This window comes from Mustela nigripes, chromosome 6, assembly GCF_022355385.1.
Source record: "Mustela nigripes isolate SB6536 chromosome 6, MUSNIG.SB6536, whole genome shotgun sequence".
Taxonomy (NCBI): domain Eukaryota; kingdom Metazoa; phylum Chordata; class Mammalia; order Carnivora; family Mustelidae; genus Mustela; species Mustela nigripes.
The window spans coordinates 103,825,879-103,846,095 of record NC_081562.1 but is presented as its reverse complement, the minus strand read 5'-3'; the positions used below and the strand labels follow the sequence as shown (position 1 = coordinate 103,846,095).

General features: G+C 58.6%; 1 protein-coding gene across 2 annotated transcripts in view; it reads right to left on the bottom strand.

Annotated features, from left to right (window-relative positions):
- Positions 1–2,669: 2,669 nt before the first annotated feature.
- The window catches only part of TSPAN11 (tetraspanin 11), a 65,686-nt gene continuing 48,138 nt past the window's right edge, over positions 2,670–20,217 (bottom strand). For both annotated transcript variants that reach the window (XM_059403792.1, XM_059403791.1), the window contains exons 4-8: positions 18,164–18,238; positions 17,179–17,283; positions 14,183–14,341; positions 13,760–13,846; positions 2,670–7,437 (exon numbers count right to left, since the gene is read on the bottom strand). In XM_059403792.1, the coding sequence (XP_059259775.1) occupies positions 7,378–7,437; positions 13,760–13,846; positions 14,183–14,341; positions 17,179–17,283; positions 18,164–18,238 (486 nt within the window). In that variant the 3' untranslated portion in view covers positions 2,670–7,377. The remainder of the gene's footprint in view (positions 7,438–13,759; positions 13,847–14,182; positions 14,342–17,178; positions 17,284–18,163; positions 18,239–20,217) is intronic.

Genomic DNA, 20,217 nt, shown 5'->3' with positions numbered 1-20,217 from the left:
GAGGCTCAGGGTGGAGGGCAAACCCCCCGACCCCATGCCTCCGTTTTGCTCTGGAATGGCCCAGGAGCAGCACTGAAGACTCCGCAGAAACAAGATGGAAGTCAGATTAAATGACCGTCACTTTGGACACAGAAATATTGGCATTGCAATGGTTTCCTTCTAAAGCGCTCAGCGAAGAGGAGGAGGCTATTGATTGAGCCATCACGTTTTTGCTGAGTTTAATGACAGCAGTGGAGATGGACTACCCTGGCTCCTTAAGCTAACGAAAAGCAGAACCCCATGCCACAGGGCTTGCTGGGGCCCAGGCTCTCGGGAGCTGCTTGTGGAATGTCCTCACTGTGCCCGTTCAGACTGCCAGGCAGCGAGAGCCAGGCGGGGCAAATGGTAGGCACTGTCTGCTTTCCCTGGCTGGCCCGTCACGCAGAGCAGGGCGGGGACCCACTAGAGCAGGGCTGCACAGTGGTCTGTGGCTGATCCTGGTGGGTTGAGCCTGTGGCTCAGAGATTTTCCTTCTGGTGTCTGTGGAGTTCTAAGACCTAGCCTCGCCTAGCATGCTGAGCGGAGCTGATCCAACATGCGGGCAAGGCGGACCAGAGCCATCACTCCGTGGCCTCAGGAAGCTCCCTGCCCTTTGCCTCCCTCCTCGCGCCTCCCACTGATGCCCCCACCGGAATTCCTGGGATCCCAATGTATTCCCAATACATGTCTCTTCTCTGGAAAGGGACACCAGTTCCTGAAAACACTCGGCCTTCTTATTACAGGTTGGCACTCAGGAAGACACATTGAATTTGACCTAATCCCCAACTTGGGGGTTCTCTAAACCGCAAACAGGGACTCATGAGCTGCTTCCAGTGTTTTAGAAGTCCAGTGGAAATTGCTCAGAACCTCTTCACGGGTGCCCAGGCTAATGGAAGCATAGCCCTCATAGCTCTGGCTGCCCTGGACACGTCCTCAGTGCAGTGGCATTGTTGGCACCTTGCTGATGGCAAGGGTCAGATGGAAGCTTTCCTCACTGCCCTCTTCACCCCTGGCTTGATCCAAAGGATCCTCCCAGGTCTGGGTTCCTCACAGCACCCTCTCCTTTTTGCTCAGTCCTTGTTCCATTGGGTTTCAGCCCGAAGACAGAAGCAGGAGGAAAGGGAAGTAAGGGGTTCTCATGTATTTGCTTTAAGAAGAAGGTAATGGAATGATCTAGGCTTTTTGGACCGTGTCTCCTCCACCCCCAATGACCATTTCTCTATTCTCAGTTGGGGAGAGGGAGTAGGAAGCAGGGTCCCAGCTCAAAGTGAGCCCACCTTGTGGTGACATGACAGCTTGGCATTCGGGCTGACATGAAGCATTGGCACCTGCTGGGAAGCAGTAGCTCTGGACAGGACAGGGCCAGCTGGTGGAAAACTTCACAGACCTTGCAGCTGCCCACCTACCTGAGTCCCCTACTGGCCACCAGAGCCTTTCTAGACGGCAGTGACACTCACCCACTGTGCTGTGCAGAAGGTGGGGGCCCAGACAGAAGCTTGTCCCTCCCAGGCACACTCGTGTTCTTCCACGCATGTGCACACACATGCACACTCACAGTGGTGCTGGAGGAGACCAGATGTCTGGGTCCAACAACATAGATGACCTTGCATGGGCCCTGGGCGGGATCCATTCCCTGTCTAATATGCAACCCACCAGAGGGCTGCTGCTGCATCTATTCAGGGAGTGATCTTGACCCAGGGTGCTGGGGAAACCCATGAGAGCTGACCAGGCTTGCAGACGAAATCTGCTTACATAGCAAGGGAGCAGGCCCTTCCAACTTTTCTCCAGGTCAGAGGCTCACTTCCCATCTGCTTCCCCAACCCACCCCAGTCTCACCATCTTGGGACTCCCAGCTTTCCCAGGGACTGTTCAGGCTGTCCCTCTTACCCACCCCATGAAGTTTCCTAGACAGATGAGTAGATGAGATCGAATGAATGGTTTGTGTCATCAAAGCATTGACCTGTGGCTCCACACTGGGTAACCTGATGCCCTCAGCTCCCCTGAGTACTAAGATTAAAGTCTTTTTGCATTTGGAGGAAAGAGGGTCCCACTTTGGATTTGGGGATGGAGACGAATTCGCTGGTCCAGGTGAAGGAACACAGTCACTCTGGAATGAGATGGGCTGGGGGTCCAGTAGGTAAAAGTGTGTGTCTTGGCTTCTGACACTCAGCCGGGAGCCTGAGGGCCAGCCGCTGGGGGCCCCTTGCCCCAGACCCCGCACCACATGCAGCCTTACTGCAGCCAGCCCCAGGCGATGCCCACAGCAGGACATGCAAATGGTAGGTGCACGACCAGAGCCGTCAGTGCATCATGGTGAGTGGTGCAGGGACACTGGCTGACCTCCGGCAGAGAGCGTTCAGAGGAATGCAGTCCAAGCCACTTGTTGGAGCCTGGCTCTTGCTTGCAGAATGGCATGCGTATAGGCGAGGCAAGGTCTGTTCAAACAAAGAATAGGTGGGAGCCAGACCAAGAAAAAGGATAGTCAGGACCCCAATCAGTGTGGTCAGTAGGTTTCCTTACAGGGCTCCCCCTTCCACTCCTCCTCCCCATGACTAATGTCTGCTCCAGCATGTGCAGTGGGCTGAAAGACATCTGATGAAATGATGATCTGAGATTTTCCTGCAGAGCAGGAAAAAAGCAACAGAAGGTAGTCCTAGATAGAAGTCCTTTATTATCGTGCCTCCCAGCAGGTGAGGCCAGGCTTACATGGAGGCCAGCTAAGGACAAGGCCACGTTCACAAAGATACAGTAAGTTCTCTATATGCAGTAGGTTAAGGCAACTTCTCAGTTTCTAAAATATTGTGATGACCCATATCCATGGGCCAGCTGGTTCCAGAAGCCCATCTGGCCTACTACTGGGCTGCCTGGAATTGCTAGTGGCACTTGCATGGGGTGTGTCAGGGGCAGAAGCAGGAGGGGAAGGGGGCACACGGGAGGCTGCAGGACAGGCAGGGCGGGGCCCTTGTGCTACACTAGAAAGTGGGGGCGATGAGAACAGAGCCGAACTCTCCCAAGGCACACAGAAGACGGGGCTGGGAACCTAATCTGCTCCCTTCCAGGAAGATGACCAGGCACCTGGTCTCCCAGCACGGTCACAGACCCACACAGAGGGCAGAGCAGGCACCACAAGAAGGCACGGCAGAAGAGGCGCATTCGTGGTCTGCACTTGCGTGGCGAATGGGCTGGGCTCCCGCCAGACATCCTGGCGATGCTGAGGGCTGATGCGCATACAAAGGAAGGTGGCCGAGTGTCCTTGGTGGGGTGGCCTGAAGCAGCGGTCCTCAGAGGGTGGGTCCAGGGGCCAGCAGTGCCAGCATTACCTGGGAACTTGTTAGAAACGCCAAGTTCTCCGCCCTGCACCTGCAGAGGGGACGCTCTGGGGGTGAGTCCTCTGGGTGACCTGATGCATCCTTTGGCTTGAGAACGTCTGGTTCCGAGACATCACTAGCACCCTCGGCCACGGGAGCGCCACCCAGCAGTGATACAAAGGATGCGTTTTCTCCGTAGCTAGTCAACCGCCTTCCCCTAGTCCTCCCCTTCTCTCCCCAGGCCCCAGGTGGCCAGAAGTGGAGAATGTTTGCAAGGCTGAAAGCAGGGTGGGTGGGGATGAAGGTGTTTCAGTCCACTTACTCTGCCTCCAAACCCTGGGATGGACCAGAGGGACCGATTCAAAGACCCAGCCTGACTGCAGGGCGCGAGGATTCGGGGGGCACATCACTGCCCCACCCCCACCCCCAAGGGTTGCGCTGGTCCTTCCAGGCCTAAGTGGCTATGACTGCGCACTGGCTGAGTGGCCTGAAAAGATTCCAGGCCATCAGCTCTGTGAGACAGAGCCCACACTGTGCACCCCCCACCCGCCCCGGAACCCTGCAACAGCAATGCAGGGGAGGGAAGGTGGTTAGCGTGGCCCCCCGGGGGTCTCCTCCCCACCTAGGGTGGCTCTGAGTGCCTGTGTTGTGGGACTTTTCCCCCGGGGCCCCGCCAGGGGCAGGGACAGGTCTTTGTCATGCCCTCACCAGCCCTCCGTGCCCCAAGATGTGCTCTCTCCTGGGTGTGAGATTTCACATGCCCTATGCGGTTCCCTTGCTGAGGTCCCGTCTGCTCTCACCCGGTGTCAGCACCGGCACCTGGGGCGACAAGCAGGCCATTCCCCTAGCAGCGGTCCCTAGGTCCCCAGGGCCCCGCCTGCTGCCTGAGCCACCCCACTGCCTGGATGTCCATGGGAAAGAAGCCAGGCCGCTCTGCTGACTGCAGATGCGGTGGTTCATCTGCCCTGCTGCTGCTATTGGACAGTGACCCCCGAGGGACACGATGTTCCTGAACGTCAGCCTGACAGCTTCCAGCAGAGCCGGAGAGCAGGAGGACACCGAGCAGCGGGGGCTCCCAGCCCAGCGCCCCTGGCTGCCACCCAGCTGGGGGTGCCCGACAGCAGCCACGGTCACTGACTTGCCCATCTCTTAGCAGCTTGGAGCCTTAATTTTGTCTGTAGAGTGGGAGACTGTATCTTGTAGCGACCAGCATGAGAGAAAGCACTTATGTGACTAGCACATTCTAAGCACACAGTAGGTCCTCAGTAACCACCAGGACCGGGACGCTCCCCTTTGGCGAGGCCTGAGCACTGCCCCCACACAGCACCCCCCGCCCCGGATTTGGGGCAAGGCTCCCGGGAGATGTAAGGAGAAGAAAGTTTCATAGACCTTTGAAGCAAGTCTCATTCCCTCACCAAAGGCTGGATTTCATTCCTGCCTCCCCAAGAAAATGAATGAGTGAAATGAATGAGACGGGTCATCCCGAGTCGGGGACAGGCCATGTCCTCTGAGGGTGGCTGCCCCAGGGCGCGGGCAGAGGGAAGGGTCAGGATGTGTGACTCAGGCCGCGTGGTTTCCAGCCACTGCCTTGGCTTCTTTTCTGGGTCCCTGTGTGCTCACGCACGACTGATAACAGCTTTCAACAGTCGTGATGCCCTTCTCTCTCCCTCCAAGGAACTCGTGAGCACGTCAGCCTCCAAGCAGTATCCTGGGTGCAGATCCGCACGCTCTCAAGTAGGGCGGGCGCCTTCTGGGCTCTGGACTCCAGCCTTCAGCGTGTCCTGAGCCAGATCCAGCTGTTCCCTGGGTCTCCGTTCCCTCTGTCTCTGCCTTCCCTCCGTGCTGTGGGCACGGATAAGCAGAGGAGCGTTCTCTAAAACTCTGGGTCATTCAGTCTCTGCAGCTTGGACCCTCTGTCCTCCTGCTGCTGTCAGGGTGGGACAGTGCCCAGGGTAGAATCACAGCTAATCCCGCCCTCCGCCCGGATGGCCTAATCCCATGTGGGGCCGGGGCCAGGAGGTCTGCCGATCACCCCGTTCCACCTCCACAAGCCCCGCTGACCTCAGGTACCACAGCACCCAGACCCTCCCCGGGCATCACCGCTTTCCACCGGCCCCTCCAAGAAAGAATGCAGCTTTCAGCCCTCCCTTGGTGAGACCTGTCAGTCTGCCTCCTAGCCCTGCGGAGAGCTTGGGGATCAGTCATTTCCCAATTGCCTGCACGAGTCCTAAGGAGTTGGAGGGTAGCAAACATAGCCCCTGTACCGTTTCTTCCAGCCTTGGTGCCGTCCAGGATTTCTGGAAAGCTAGTCTCCCTGTTAATGAGTTTGCATCAGCAACCCCAGGGCCCTGAGGACAGAGGGGATAAGCCAGCTGGGGTTCCAATAGGTCCCGGAGGATGGCCAGGGTCGGGAAGTCATCTGCCCTGGGAAGCTGGTCCTCCCTCTGTGCGTGTGGGTGATCTGTGTTCTGAGGGGGCAGAGCTTCTGTCCAGCTGGGGGCTGTGTTTGGGGGCAGCAATGACCTGTGTTAGGGAGAGAGAATGCCCTTCACCCAGGACTGATGCAGGTTACCAAGAGCTGTGGTCATCATACTGGGACTTGGAAGGAGTTGGGAGGCAAGGTGTGACTTTTCTTGGCCTTGATCTTAGCAATAAGGGGCCACCCTCTCATGGTGGGGTGTGAAAGGTTCCCCAGCATGGGCAGCATGGGACCTGGAAGATACAGGAGCTGGGTGCCGGCTTCTCTGGCTACAAGCTACCTACTTGGGACAGCTCCCCCTTGGGGGGGTGGGGGTCCCCGTGGCTGACTTTCAGGTTGACACCTGTTCTTTGGAAGACTGCCAGCATCTGTACTGTCCATTTCCCAGGGTTTTCCTTTTGTTCGATTCTCCCTTAGTATTTGAGAAAGTTCTTCCTAAAAAATTCCCTGCCTGATTCAGGGAGAATGAAGGAAGGGACTGCATTCACTCTGGGAAGCGGAGCGATGGCTCCTGGAGGCGGCTCGGTGGTGGCCATGTGGCCAGGGACTGCGGGCCCTGGAGAAACGGGGTTCAGGGCAGAGCACCCCTCTACTCAGAGCTGCTACTTCTCCATAGCTCTAGCTTTGCTGGGTCTGTGATTCGGCCTAATCAGGAAGGGTTTTTCACTCCCACCAACAGGAAGAGCTGGAGATCATTTTAAAAGCCTGGCATTCCAGGCATGGCCTGAGAATCAGGCCATAGAGAGGAGATCCCTGAGGGGCGTATTACTGTGGACTGGGGCTCAAGGTCATGGTCTTCTGGGGGACTTCTCGCAGGGATGGCTTCTGGGCAGTGCCCAGGGTCCTGGGACAGCATGTGCTCATGTGGTGGCCACTTTACTTGCCTTGGTCTGCTCCCTGGCTCTGCCACCAGCCATCTCTGCCTAAACCCAGCTCTAGGGTCCTAACTGCACACCTCTCCACTGCTGGGCACTGCGGGAAGGAACCAGTGGCCCTGGAAGGGCACTCCCTTACAGGTGAGAAGGTGTGGGGGTGGGCACATCAAAGGGCTGGGTCTTCTGAGGGCAGAGCTTACCCTAACTGCCCCCACCCTAAGTATTTCCCAATGGGGAGAGAAAAGGACACCAAGCAGGGATAAGAGGAGGGGTGCTCAGCACCAGTGGGGAGCTCACGTGCCCAATGCAAAGAGTCCCAAAGGAGCTGGAGTCTTCAGACCTTCATTCCAGTTTCCGGAGCTGGGAGGGAGCAGAGGCTCTGATTCTCACCCTCTTGCAGTCCACGGACCCCTCACGGCTGGTGAAGGGAGGGGCACTGACGGATGGGTTCCCCCGCTTGGGGATCCTGGCAGTGAGCATTTGGAAGTAGAGGGAGGGGGCCGAGGGACCCTGGCCTGGTAGGGAGATCCGCAGGGGTCAGGGTTTTGGGCACTTGGTAGGTCCAAAGGGGCTCGGCAAAGCGGAGGGGCTGTTTCTGGGAGTTTCTGGGAAGCTGAGGCTGACTCTGCAGGCCTGGAGGGTGGGATCTGGGCCCCTGTCCTTGGGAAGGGCCGTCAGAGGGGGATGCAGTTGGCGGTTAGTAAAAATGCAGCTGGAGCCTCTGGTGTAGGCAGCAGGTGAGAACCATCCCGCAGATCTGCCGGGTGGAGAAAGCAGAGGAGCAGAGAGAAGTCAGAAGCCCAGGAAGCTGCTGTCCCCGGACTGCCCTGGGGCAGGCTGGTCCCACTTGGGTGCACACGTGGGGGACCTTGACAAAGGGCAGATTCCAACTCGGGAGGCCTGGGGTAGGGCCAGGAGATTCTGCATTTCTAACAAGCCGTTCACTACGGGTTTGCGGCCACCAGAGATGGTCTAATTTAACTAGATCCTGCAGGGTCTTCGTTCTACTCCTCACGGCTGTCTGAAGCTGTTCTTCTCCAGGACAAATTCTGTCTGTGTCTTGCTGCTCTCAGACTCCAGAGCAGAACTAAGGTTCGTAGTCAAATCTCTGATGTACAAAAGCCACAGGGGAAACAGAGGGACCTCCAGAGCTGTCACCAACTCACCCTGGAAGTCAGCTTGCAATGCGGCCCACGCCAGCCCCTGGTCACATCCACTAGCTGAACAAGGAGGCATGAGAGCGTCCTGCCCAAAGCAGGATAGTCCAGGAAAGTCACCATCCCCCTGCAGGGCCTTACTTTGCTGATCTCTAAAATGCAGAACAAGAAGCTGGGGCTGTGTCAGACCCAGGAGGCCCATGACGGCCCATGACGGTGGAGGCCCATGACTGTGTGCATCGCAGCGATGCCATTGGATCCCGACTCCCTGCACACAGGGCGGAGGCGCCATGAGGGCAGCCCCGTGACTCTCCTGTGGTGCGAGGGCAAAGGTGGACTTCCCTAGAGATGGGGTACATGCCCCCATTGCTCCCAAATGTTTCCAATAGCTGCTGCTGACCGGATCTTGCCAGAGCATATCTGGGTGCGCCTGGAGCTCTGACCAGTGGGGGGGGGAGGGGAGGCTGGTGGAGCCGCCGAGGTGCCCGCAGGCATCTGGCTCCTCCTTGCAAGGCTGGCTTAAGGAGGGGGCCCAGGAGGAGCGCTGCTTCTCGCCCCTTCTCCCGCACTCTCCATTCCTTCCCCGGGAGGATGGTGGGGCCCTGCGAGCACAGCTTTCAGCTTTCAGACTCGGCACTCAGAGCTGTGCTGATCCACATCTAGATTCGGGGCCCCAAGCTGAAGGCGGCCCGCCAGGTCGTCTCCTCTCCCACAGGCTTTGGCAGGGGCCATCACAGCCAGGCCACCCAGGTGTCGTAAGGCACACCCTCTTCCCTGTCCCCAGCTTGTGCTTTGATGGCTAATCTGTGCGGTTACCTGGATCTTTCTGGTTCTTGCTGAGAGGAAGGCCATATGGGAAGAGTTGGCCCTGCACAGACTTGTGGCCACATCTTCCATGGTGTATGGTCTGTGCCAGGGGCCTGAGGGAGTGGAACTTCCTCCCAGGGAAGGCACATGAGCGGGGAGGTGTATGGGCCAGAATCTTATCGTGCGTGTCCACACCCCCACACCCCCGACACATGCAGAGGGGTCAAGGATGCACTCATCAACACACGCGTGCACACACACAAGCACCCTCATTCGTCCAGAGGAGTACTGGATGCCCTCTGGTCCCTGAGCGAGCCCCAGCGTCTCCTTCCTGAGAGAAGACATGCAGAAACCTGCACCAGTGGCTTCAGGTGGCCAGCAGGATGAGCAGAGAAAATGTGGGACAAGTTGAGTGCAGAGGCAGGAAGGGTGGGGACTGGCTGGGGGGTTGTGACCCAGCCGGGGGGAGCAGGGCTGCATGGTGCCCGGCGGCCTCTCCTGGCAGCCTGCCTAGGTACAGCACTTGTCCCCTGATGGGGCCATTTGAACAGGGAGGGGGTGTGCTTTCAGGTTCTTTTGAAGTTTTGGGGCCAATACCTCATTGTTATCAAGAGCATCAAGGAAGGGCCAGGGAGGTCCCAGGAAGCCAATCCAATATGATCTTTCAGTTTTCCTTTTAATGACTTGCAGACCCCAATGATGGCTGTCTTGTGAATTTTCCTGGCTCTGTGACATGTTCCAGTCTGGAACCTCGGGGTGGGAGTAGGGTAGATTCTCTTTGGGGCTGTGGGACCTTGGGCACAGTTATATCCCTCTCTGAGCCTCAAAGCTCCCTTTATCAATAGGGAAGCCTCCAGACTATTCACTGGTTGACAGCCTACCCTGGAGAGATTCTTTAAAAACGAGGATGATAGGAACAACATCACGGTTCCCCTCCCACACCCTGAGCCTCTGAGAGGCCAGAAAGTGGCTCTCCTGAGCCCTCAGGATAAAGCTCTTCCCCCACAGCAGCCAGCAGGGCTTTATAAATCCAATTCCCTCACGCTACCACTCTTCCCCCTCTTGATTCTTCCTGTCAGACTCCTTCAAGATTTAATTAACTATCACTTCCTCCAGGAAGCCTTCCTTGACTGCCCATGACAGGTTATAGCCTCCTATGAGCTCCCCCAAACACCAAGTCTCACACTTGCACAGCACCCCTGACTGCAGGCGACAACCCATGTTCTGTGTGTCCTCTCCCTAGAATGAAAGCTTGCTGGGAGAAGGGGACACATCCTGCCCACTTGTGGGCCCGGCACCGGGCGCAGAGCAGCTCTCCCTTCAGCCTCTGCATGGAGGCTTCCAGAGTGTGTGTGTGAGCAGGGCGGTAGGAAAGGGAGCTGAGCCACTACATCCTTTCAGGGCGGAAGTTTCCCTGCCAGAGTAGTCTGCCCATAAGGGAGACTACTGGCGGCTGTGTGGCTGTGAGCCAGTAAGCACACCATGGGGCTTGGTGTCTTCAGAGGCATAGGAACAGGGTGGGCCCAGCGTTCTCTGCCTCATCCCAGACAGTCTGAGCCTGATCCCATACGTCCAGGGCTCGCTGCACCTCCTAGAAGGAAAAGTCTGATTTGGAGGCACCTCAAGGTCCCAGTTATCCCTTTCAGTCTTAAAATCCTGAGTCGTGAATCCCATGCCTGGGGTGGACAGAGGGGCCCTGCAGGGTCTTGCTGGAAGTAACAGGTGCATGCCCAGAACGTCTGGCTGCAGCGTGGGAGGGACGAGCTGCCTACCAAGGACAGGGCGCCCTGCTGCAGTGTCCTGGCCAGACCCCCGGCTTTGCTGCACCTGCAGCCACACACAGCTTTGTGTTCCGCAGGGACTGCTGCTAGAAAATTCTCATTGTTAACACATTCTCCTCTCTGTCTCCTTGTAAATTCTACCCGTGGCTCCTGTCTGTCCTCTGGTCTCTCCTGGGAACATCTCCTTGCTCCCCCCGCCCCCCATCTGCCTTCAGGTGCTTAAGGACTTCAGTGATGGTGCCATCTTCTCCTGGCGCCTGACCTCTCCCACGTCTGACTTCCAGATGCTCCGTGGCTCCTGTCACTCACATGGGCCAGTGTTCTCATTCTGGGTGCACACGGAACCCACCAGGGAGCTTTACAGGATGCTGGTGTCTGGGTGCCAAAGCCCCAGACGGTGTGATTTGACGGTGCTGTGGTGTAGCCTGGCCAGTTCTAAAGCTTGCCAGGTGGCCTCCTTGTGCAGCCAAGGTTGAAGCCTGTGGCCACAGAGGCTCTGTGGAGATCCTCTGTCCCTCCAGCCTGCCACCAGTATTAGTGTCTGGTCCACACAACCACGGGGCCACAAGACACTCGTGGCCAAACCCCAAACAGTCGCATTTTCTGATTGGCATTCACACCATTTACAAGACATGCTTTGACCTTCTAGAATACTGCAGCATATGAGTCTCACTGAGGTGGCATCCTTACCTGAAATCATGGAACCTTAGAGCCCAACCCCTGCTTCAACCCGAGCAGCTCCTCCACATGTCTCACCTAGGCAGATCAGGAAAGACTGCCTCTTCACAGAAGGCCTGAAAAAGTCCACCTCCTCCGTTTTATAGGAAAGGAACCCGAGGCTCAGAGAGGGAATGTGACTTCCTCAAGGTCACATACTAAGAGGGGAGGCCCTCTGACTTCATAGCAAGGTCTCCTCTGGTCCTGGAGACCATGGAAGCAGGACACCGCCTTATCTCTTGAGCCTTGGGGGTCTTGGAAGGACCAGGCTGGGGGCATGGTTGGGGAAGGCGCCTGGCGCTTGCTCTGATGCATGAAGACTGGGAGCCCGGGCCCAGGCCAGGCCTGAGCCCTTCCTCCCGGCTGGCGGCCAACCTGGGCTTGGGGAGCTTAGTTCCAGCATCGGCCAGCAGAGGGCGCTGTGACCGAGGCTTGGCTGCCTGAGCTCCAGCAGGAGCCGGAAGGAGGGGAGAGGCTGGACAACGGTGGGGTCCACAGCGGAGGCCAGAGGAAGCTCCTTCTGAGGGACAGCGAGCTGAGGGGGACCGAGATTTCATGGGTGTGTGTGTGTGTGAGGAGGAAGCCTCTGCAGGCCCGCAGCAGCCTGTCTGACAAGATGGTCCCCTGGGCAGCATCTGCCTCCCCCCTTGTTTCACCTTGACCTTAGGCTTGGGGTACTGGCAGATCCCTCCCTGACCCCGGCCTCACTGGCCCTGTCCTCAGCTTCTACAGGCTCCCAAGGCCAGAGAGGTCTGGAAGAAAGGGGTGGAGAATGTGGTCCCGGCCTGGTCATTGTTCACGCTGCACAGGTCCACACACCTGAAGCAGACAGCAGGTTTCTGGAAACTTCAGTGGACCCAGGGGCTGGAGCACACAGCAGCCCTTCCTCAGGCCCCGGTGGCAACTGCCCAGCTCAGAAGGCCTGTGCTAGGGAAGTGCAGAGAGGGGGCGTCTGATGTCTCCCCGGGGCTCCTGGCCTGCCTGCGAACCAGTGGGGGTGGAAGGGCAGGAAACAACTTTCTGAGAAGGCTTTTTCGAGAGACAATGTGCCCACGTGGAAATGAATCAAATAATGATGGATACCATTTATTGAACACCTGCTATCTGCTCAGCGATGAGCCAAGTGATTTACATATATATTGCTAATCCTCTCACCAAACGAGGGATAATTAGCCCCATTTTACAAACGAGGACCTGAGGCCCAGAGATGGAATAACCAGCCCGAGGTTGCCGGGTGCCCCCCCTCCGGCGGGTAGAGCCCCGGGGACGAGGCTGCTGCTAGATCCCCCGGACGCACAGGCAGACGTGGCTAGGCCACGCGGTGATCTGGGAGGAGCCCCACCCTCGCAGGTTCTCCGTGCCAGCAGCTGCTACAGCCCCGGCTTTGCTTTCCATGGAACTCTCTGCTGGGGCGGGGTGGGGGAGGGACTGGAAGGAGCTGGGGAAAGCAAAAGACCAAGAGCCAGGAGACCTGGGTGCCTGTTCAGGATGTGACACCCTCGGGAAGTTTTTTTTCTGGGTCTCAACTTTTTGATCTGTAAAATGGGAGAATGCGGACACTCGCTGGGTGCGGGGTCTCAGGATGCGGTGGAGATCCGATGACAGAAAGTACCTGAGACCGCTCTGAGGTCTGCACATAGCTGGACAATAGCCACGTGCACTTACGGGGAGGCCTTCACGTGTGCCGGGCACAGAGAGTGGGTCACATTCATCACCTCATTCTGATCTAGACCTTATGTGTTGGGGATATGATCCCCATTTTGTGGAGGAAGCTGTGGTGGGGCAGGGATGTAAGGGCTTCGAGGGGCACAGGACCAGAGGCAGGGTTGGCCCCAGGGCCTCTGATGCCCCGGCCACTGCTCTCACCCGTCCCCTGGTCAGTGCCTGTGGTCCAAGGAGCAGGAAGAGCCAGGCAGCCTGGAACTCCCTCTAGCACCCGCTGGGCCCTTGCCGCCTGTATCTGCCCCACCCCAGGGTGCCCCTCCTGACTCCCCTCTATGGACCTGGACTGGAGCCACTGGGAGAGCACCACTGACATCCTGGGGGTTAGCAGGGGGCCAGATGGAGCCCCGAAACAGCAGAAGGCCTAGCTCAGAGCGGAGACCTGGGTGTGCACAGGGAGCACACATCCATTAGCACACATCCATGTGCACACACATACAGGGACGAGTGCATGTCCATGCACATACACACACGTGCACAAGCACACCTATACACATACCCATGCATACCACCCCACATACGCTGAGATGCATGCGGACAGCCCGCGGCCCACACACACCCCAGCAGGCTATGCATACATGCCCACGTGCACACACACGGTGCAGGCACATACCTGAGCTCACACGCACTCATTCTCCTCCCAGGTCTCTTATAAGTTCAAGAGGGCCCCCGGGGCCCCTGGGCATTTTCCTTCATCTTTTCTGGGGAACAGAGTGACTATGTGATTCACCCTTGGCTGCCGAGGGAAGGTGGGGAGAGGAGGAGGGGAGGGGAGGGCAGGGCAGCACAGGGCTGTGCAGATGGCAGGTGATTTGCAATCCTCGCCAATGGGAGAGGGGTTCCCAGATCTTCTAGACAACCCCCTGTCCCAAGTCCACCCCCCCACAAAGCTCACCTGCAGACAGGCCACCCCGATGCCCACCGCCCCCATGAGCAGCAGGTGGTCAGCCAGGAACTGTTCTAGCTTCGTGATGCAGCCGCCCTGCAAAGTAAGGGCAGGTGACACAGGGTGGCCCAGAAGCTGGCGAGGCCGGGGAGGGGAGGGCTGGCAGGGGAGCTGCAGTCCACCCAGCTGAAGGCAGGCCAGAGGCTTAAATGGTCTGGTCCAGCCTTTCAGTTGCCCACAGGCTTTGCAGGTGACCCAGGGGCCTGCCATGATGTCTCAGAATTCCCCAGGGCTTTTTGTGCAGACCATTGAGGGCCTCTTCTTGCCTCAAGGCCAGTGTGTACGTGTGTCCTGTGCCCCCGGTCCCCATGTCCCTGTCCTTTGCGGGTTGGGGGCGGGGGCTCCTGGATGGCCGGGACCTTGGGCGCTTACCTCCACCTTGTAGATGTTGGAGGGATGGGCCCTCTGGCCACAGCGGGTCACCACCGTCTTGCAGCAGCTATCCGGCACCCGGCGGCCCTCGGCCTCCTGAGACAGGATGTAGGCGCTGTGCTGCCAGTCGGCAGAGCTGTTACTCCCACAGCACTTGAACTGGAGGGAGAGACAGAGGCTAGGGGCAAAGAGTGCACATTGGGCCCCTCCGGCCCCTCCATGGCGGGGCTGCAGGACGCATTATTTGGATATTAACCCAACCCCTCTTTGTTCTCCCTGTGAGTTTTCCTGTGCCTATTTTGAGCAAGAAGCTGGTCTCTTTGGGGCCCTTCTGTCCCTGCAGGTACAGAAGCCAGCTGCGAGACGAGACCCCTTCTGGCCACCCAAGTCCTGTAAGGAGATGACGCCGGGGGTCCTGAGGGCAGGGGGGGTCTGTGAGTAGATAGATGAGTGGGGAGTAGAAGCAGGTGGGTCCCTGAGAGCGTGCGGCCGTATATTCTTGGGCAGAGCCCAGGGCAGGGCCAAGACCATACAGTGGCGGGAGTCACCCAGGGGGCAGGAACCCAGCCTCACTAGAGGCTCCTGGACCCTCACTGAAACCCTGAAGCCTCACAGCCCTCAGACCTGCAAGGACACAGAGGGTCCCAGAGCCCCAAAGCAGGCAGGCCAGTGCTGGCCGGGAGGCTCCAGAGCAGGAAAGCGCCCTCCTGGACTCCAGTGACACACAGGACATTGCTTCTCTCTTGCCCTTCTGAGAGGAGGAGTGGAGAGCCACAGAGTCAGCTGTGTTGAGGCCATCTCTGGTGTGTGGGCAGCAGGCAGGGTGAGAGGTACCCTTCGTTACCAAGCATGTGCTAGGCAGCTACTGTGTGCCAGGAGTGAGGCTAGCTGGGGCTCACGTGAACCATGTGGTTCCCGGCTTTCTGACCCATCTTGGTGGCTTACTAGGAGAGACCCGGGGAGACGGGGGCTGAGAAGATCCAAGGAGGAGGGGTGAGCGACTCTGCTCATGGGCCTGGAAGGGCACAAGGAAGAGGAGGAGCCCCGAGGAATCAGGCAGGACGGAAGGGCTCACAGAGCCAGGAAAGGCGGGGGGGTGCCGGAAGTCATGTGGGATTATACTTCCGTGTGTCCCCTGCACAGGTGACTCAGCCTCTCTGGGCTTCCTTTTTGTCACCTGTCAACGGGGCTAACGATGTACCCCCACGCCGGGTTGTGTGAGGGGTACAGGAGAGGTGGTTCTGGGAAGCCCGGAGAAGAGAGCCCTGCAGGGCTGAGCCGTCAGGAAGAGACTCCCTCTCGTGATGCTCCTTTCCTGAATACAGGTGTGTGGGCGCCATGGGACATAGCGGGGCGCAGCCCACAGCCCAGATGCTGGCCTTGGCCTCAGGCCACCGCCTTCTCGGGGCTGTCTCCTCGGGGCCTAGGCTGCAGGCTGGGGCCCAAGTTCCCTCATGCCCCCTGGTTCTGGCTGTGGCTGGCACATGTGGGTTGAGGGCCATACGTTCCGGTGCCCATGGAGGCCCTGGGCATTGGCAGACGCTGGCCCCCAGCGGTGCCCTTCCTCATGCTGTTCTCCACTCTCTGACTGCCCCTCCTGTCCTTCCCACAGAGGCAAACCCAGGCACTCCTTTCTGGTCCCCCCAGTTGGCCTCCCCAGCTCTTTCCTCCACTCTGAGGGGCCTCCCAGACTAGTGCTGGCTGCCCGTGCCTGATGTGTGTGGGGCTCCGGGCAGAAGGCCTCGAGGGCAGATTCAGGCTCAGTTTCTCATGAGGGAGCCCCCACAAGTGCAGACTGAGCTTTGGACAGGACTGACCAGCAGGGTGTGCATGGGCTGAGCATGTGGGTGTGGGTGTGGGTGTACCTGTGTGTACACGGGGGCCCCTAGCCACTAGAGCAGAGCCCAAGAGACGCCTCTGTGCAGAGCCTACTGGGAGCTAAGCCAGTCTTGGGGAGATGAGGCAGGTGCCTCCCCCACTGAACTAAAATTCCCTAGCGCTCCGAGCCCCACTAACTTCTGCTTCTGCCGACTTCCCCGGTATTCCTGGCAAAAAGACCTAGGCCTCAGGCCCAGGGAGGGGTCTGTAGTGACAGAAGTGGCAGGCTAAGGCTTGGGGTGGGTTGGCAGGAAGACGGGGGACCAGAGCGGGCAGGTAGAGCTTCCTCAAATTCGCAGACCCCCAACCATCGGGATCCTGGAGCCACACTGTCCCAAAGAACTTTCTACAATGATGGGAATGCCTTTTACTTTTACTATGCTGTCCAATTTGGTGCCCCTAACCATGTATAAAGGTTATTGGGCACGGGAGTGTGGCTAGTGACTGAGGAGGTGACGTTTATATTAAATTTAAATGTGCACGGCCACACATGGCTAGCGGCCATCCTACAGCCCAGAGAAGGTCTGAGCTCCATCTGCCCCTGCTCTATCCCTGGCAGGACCCCAGGCCTCACTGGAGGGATTTGCTGAGCCTCTTCTTGGAAAGACCCCCTTTCTGCCCCGCAGCTCACCACTGGGAAGCTTTTACAGCGGTCGGACTGCCTGTTACAGATCCCACCTGGGGACCTCGGCTCTGCTCCCAGGGGAGGAAGCAGGCAGCACTGCAGTGGAAGGAGCCCAGATCCCTGGGCAGAAGGAGGGTCCTTCCCCTTGCACAGCTAGCTGGCTGCCCACAGGGGCCCAGCAGGGAAAGGCAGCAGGGGTGGGGCTTGGAGGAAGCAGTGAAGGGGGCTGTGGGGCCGGGGGGCTACGGTGAGGGGCCAGGCACAGGAGGGATCAGGACAGAGTGTGGGCTCAGTACACGCTTTTCATGGCGGTACAGACTTCTGCAGATGTGATCGTACTGAACGCCCAACATGCCCTATGAGGCCGCACCTTAGAGGCAAGTAAAGCTCAGAGAAGGTAAGTAACTGGCACGGCGTCACAGACAGGAAGAGACAGAGTGGGGATCTGGGCCCACGTGCGCACGGCCTTCAAGCTGGCCGGGCGGGTGCTTACGTCCTGCTGGAGACGGTCTACGGACGTTGTGATGTCCGCGGCTCCGGGCTGCCTGTAGTTCTCGGCCAGAGTCCGGGCCAGGTGCTGCTTTAGTTCGTCACTGAGCTGGAGAGCGGAGAGGGAAGGCGCCATCAGCAGAATTGCTCAGGCCCGTCTTGCCCCCCAAGGCCCACCCTGAGCCAGGCCAGCTCATTCCCAAGCACCGGGCATGCTGAGCGGTGTGAGGGCAGAGGGGTCCCAGTGTAACGGGAGCGTCCATAGGAGACGGCACAGGACACGGGGTTCCTGGAGAGAGGATGCATACGCATCCTCTATCTCCAGAGAGGAGATGGGCAGAGCTGGGCTGGGGAGGGGCCGGCTCAAAGCCAGTGGGAGGGCAATGATCCTGGGCCCCAGGGAGGGGGAAGTTTAAAATCTTTTTTTCATTTGATCATGAGGTGATACTCAAAATATTTACAGTTATCCTGTGGGAAGCCATCGGTTGTACGGGTACTGGCTTAAAAGAACCGGTGCGGTCATCTGTCTCATCCCGGTCATGATCTTGAACCCCTGACTCACAGCACCGGGTGGGAAGGCACCTGACTGGCCAATCTGTCCTTGACCGACGCAGGTAGGCGAGGCCTGGGGTGGTCTTCATAGTCCGGCAGGCAGCCCTGGCCCCAGCCTTGGTCCTTGGATGCCTGACAGCTGGTTTCGTCCTCTATCTCTGCTTTGGAGGGGAGACGGGCCACCCCACCTCCCGTGGGGTGTCCCCACTCTCTGACTCCCACGCTCAACACATCAGATCCCCAGATGGGGCAGAGAATCGCCGGAAGTGGGACAAGAAGGAGGACCTGATGTGCCGAGGACTGATGGGGCCTGGGAGTCAAGATCCCCCTGGGGTGTCACTGCCCTAGCTCCCCCATTCCTGTTCACCCTGCCCCATGCTGTCGCCTCCGGGGTGGGGGGGTGCTGATGGGGAACATAGTAGGACACTTGCACTCACCCTCTGGTAGTACAGGTGGGCCAGGACCCCTGCCACCAGCTCAACCAGGAAGATCACCAGCAACAGGCAGAAATACTAGGAGAAAGGAGTGAAGGTGGTCACCACAAGGATCAGGCCCCAGTAGGCAGATGGTTCTCCCTATGACAAATGTCTCCCCCAAGCAGTGAGGGGGGGTGGGGTGACCCGCCAGGGACCCCATCACTCATACCATCTTCCCCCTCTTACCAACAGCTCTGGATAGACTTGCCTTTCCCACCTGCTGGCATGGAGTTCCCCACTCACCCCTTCACCCACTGGTCTACTTTCAGGTCCTTAGCCCACCCACCCAACCAGTGCTCATTAAACACCCACTATGGGCTGGATATCCTAAGTAAGACAGTCATAGCCCTCAAAGCTATGGGTCGGCAGGGGGGAGGGCACAGATAATTAAGTGATTATAATGCTGTGTTACAAACGTTACAAAGGGGCAAGTCCCAGAAAAGATGGGCGGTCCTAGGTGGAGGAAGGCAGTCAAAGAAGGCTTCCTGGAGGAGGTGACACCTGAATGGCATCTCTAAGGAGGAGCTTCCAGGTGAAGAAGGCAGGAAGCATGTGCCAGGCAGAGGGGAGAGCATGTGCAAAGCCTGGAGAGTGCAGAGGGAAGTGGAGGGAGCAGAAGAGGCTGGGCAGCCACCAAGGCTCAGGAGATTGCAAAAGGCACCTGCCCGGGGAAAGGTATTGGGCCCTTCATGGCCCTGCAGTGCATTCTAAATTCCGGTCGCCACTACTGCTTGGCCTTGTCCAGGCTCGGGGCTGCTCTGCACGCTTCCTGGCCTGTGGGCTGGTTTCCTGGCTCTGCTTTCGGCTGTGACCTTTCCTGTATCTGCGAGGCAGGAGGCTCTGGGACACTGTTCCATCCTGGGGTGTTCTTGCAGAGGCCAACAGGTCAGACATGTGTGTTAGGCCCATCTGGCTAGGATGGGACGGGGAGGGGCTCCAGGCAGGGGAGAGGGCACAAAAGGGAGGGAGAGAGGAGGAGGAGCAAAGGAGCACTGGTGCCTGAAACGGGAGCCCTCTGTGGCAGCCCAGCAGCGACGCATGCCCCATGCACAGCAGTTGGTGACACCTCCTTCTCCCCCAGGCACCACCCGTCAGCCTGGCCATGGTCACTGGGATCCCTGGATTGCAGAAGACACTCAGCCTCTGAAGGAGCCTTGAAACTTTAGGACTCCTCCAAGTAGGGGATGTGATGAGAAGACAGCTGGCAGGGCAGGGGCTGTCAGGCCAGTTGGGGGGTGATGTGAGTCCACGGGCCCAGAGACCTTGCCTGACCATCTCCCAGAGCCCAGCATGGAGCCAGGCATGGGCAGGACTTAAAACACAGAGGGAGGAGAGGGTACTTCTTTTCACGAAGAACGTTCCATCCACGGGCAAGTTAAGTCAAGTTAAGTCAACTGCGCGCCTCACCCACAGCCATTTTACTGAGCCCACGGTCTCTCAGGCTCACAACTGCCCACCCCCCGGGGTGAGGGAAGCTCTGAATGATGGCAAGAGTCCAAAAGGAGGTCCCTGGTACCTCCTCCCCTACATGCCCCAGGCTCCGTGCCGCCCCAGAAAAGGCCTCTGGTCTGCATGTCCGAGCTTGGTCCATCCCCCACCAGGATCGGGCAACCCCCGGCCACCCCTAGGTGAGGCTGTGTTCGAGAAGGCTGGTGGGGTGAAGTGGGGGACACAGCAGCCTTGTCAGCCCTGTGCCGCCTCTGGATGGAGGCTCAGGCTGTCTATAATCTCCAGGGCACCTGGGGTGAGGTCTAGAAATGGAGGAGGAAGCTGCAGGCCCATGAGGGCATATTTCCTGGGGCTCGGGGGTTTCTCAAACCCCAGGAGAGGTCTGCTGAAGGAAGGCCCTGTGTGTCTGGGGCAAGGGAACGTGTGGGGTGCTGTGCAGGCCTGCAGGCAGGGGCTGACGAGAGGCCTGTGGACGGGGCCTCTCTGCCTGAGGAGGTCTGGAAACCTGAAGAACGGTGGTGGGACGTCAGTGAGCTCTGGTGAGCCTCGGGCTCTGCCACCTGCAG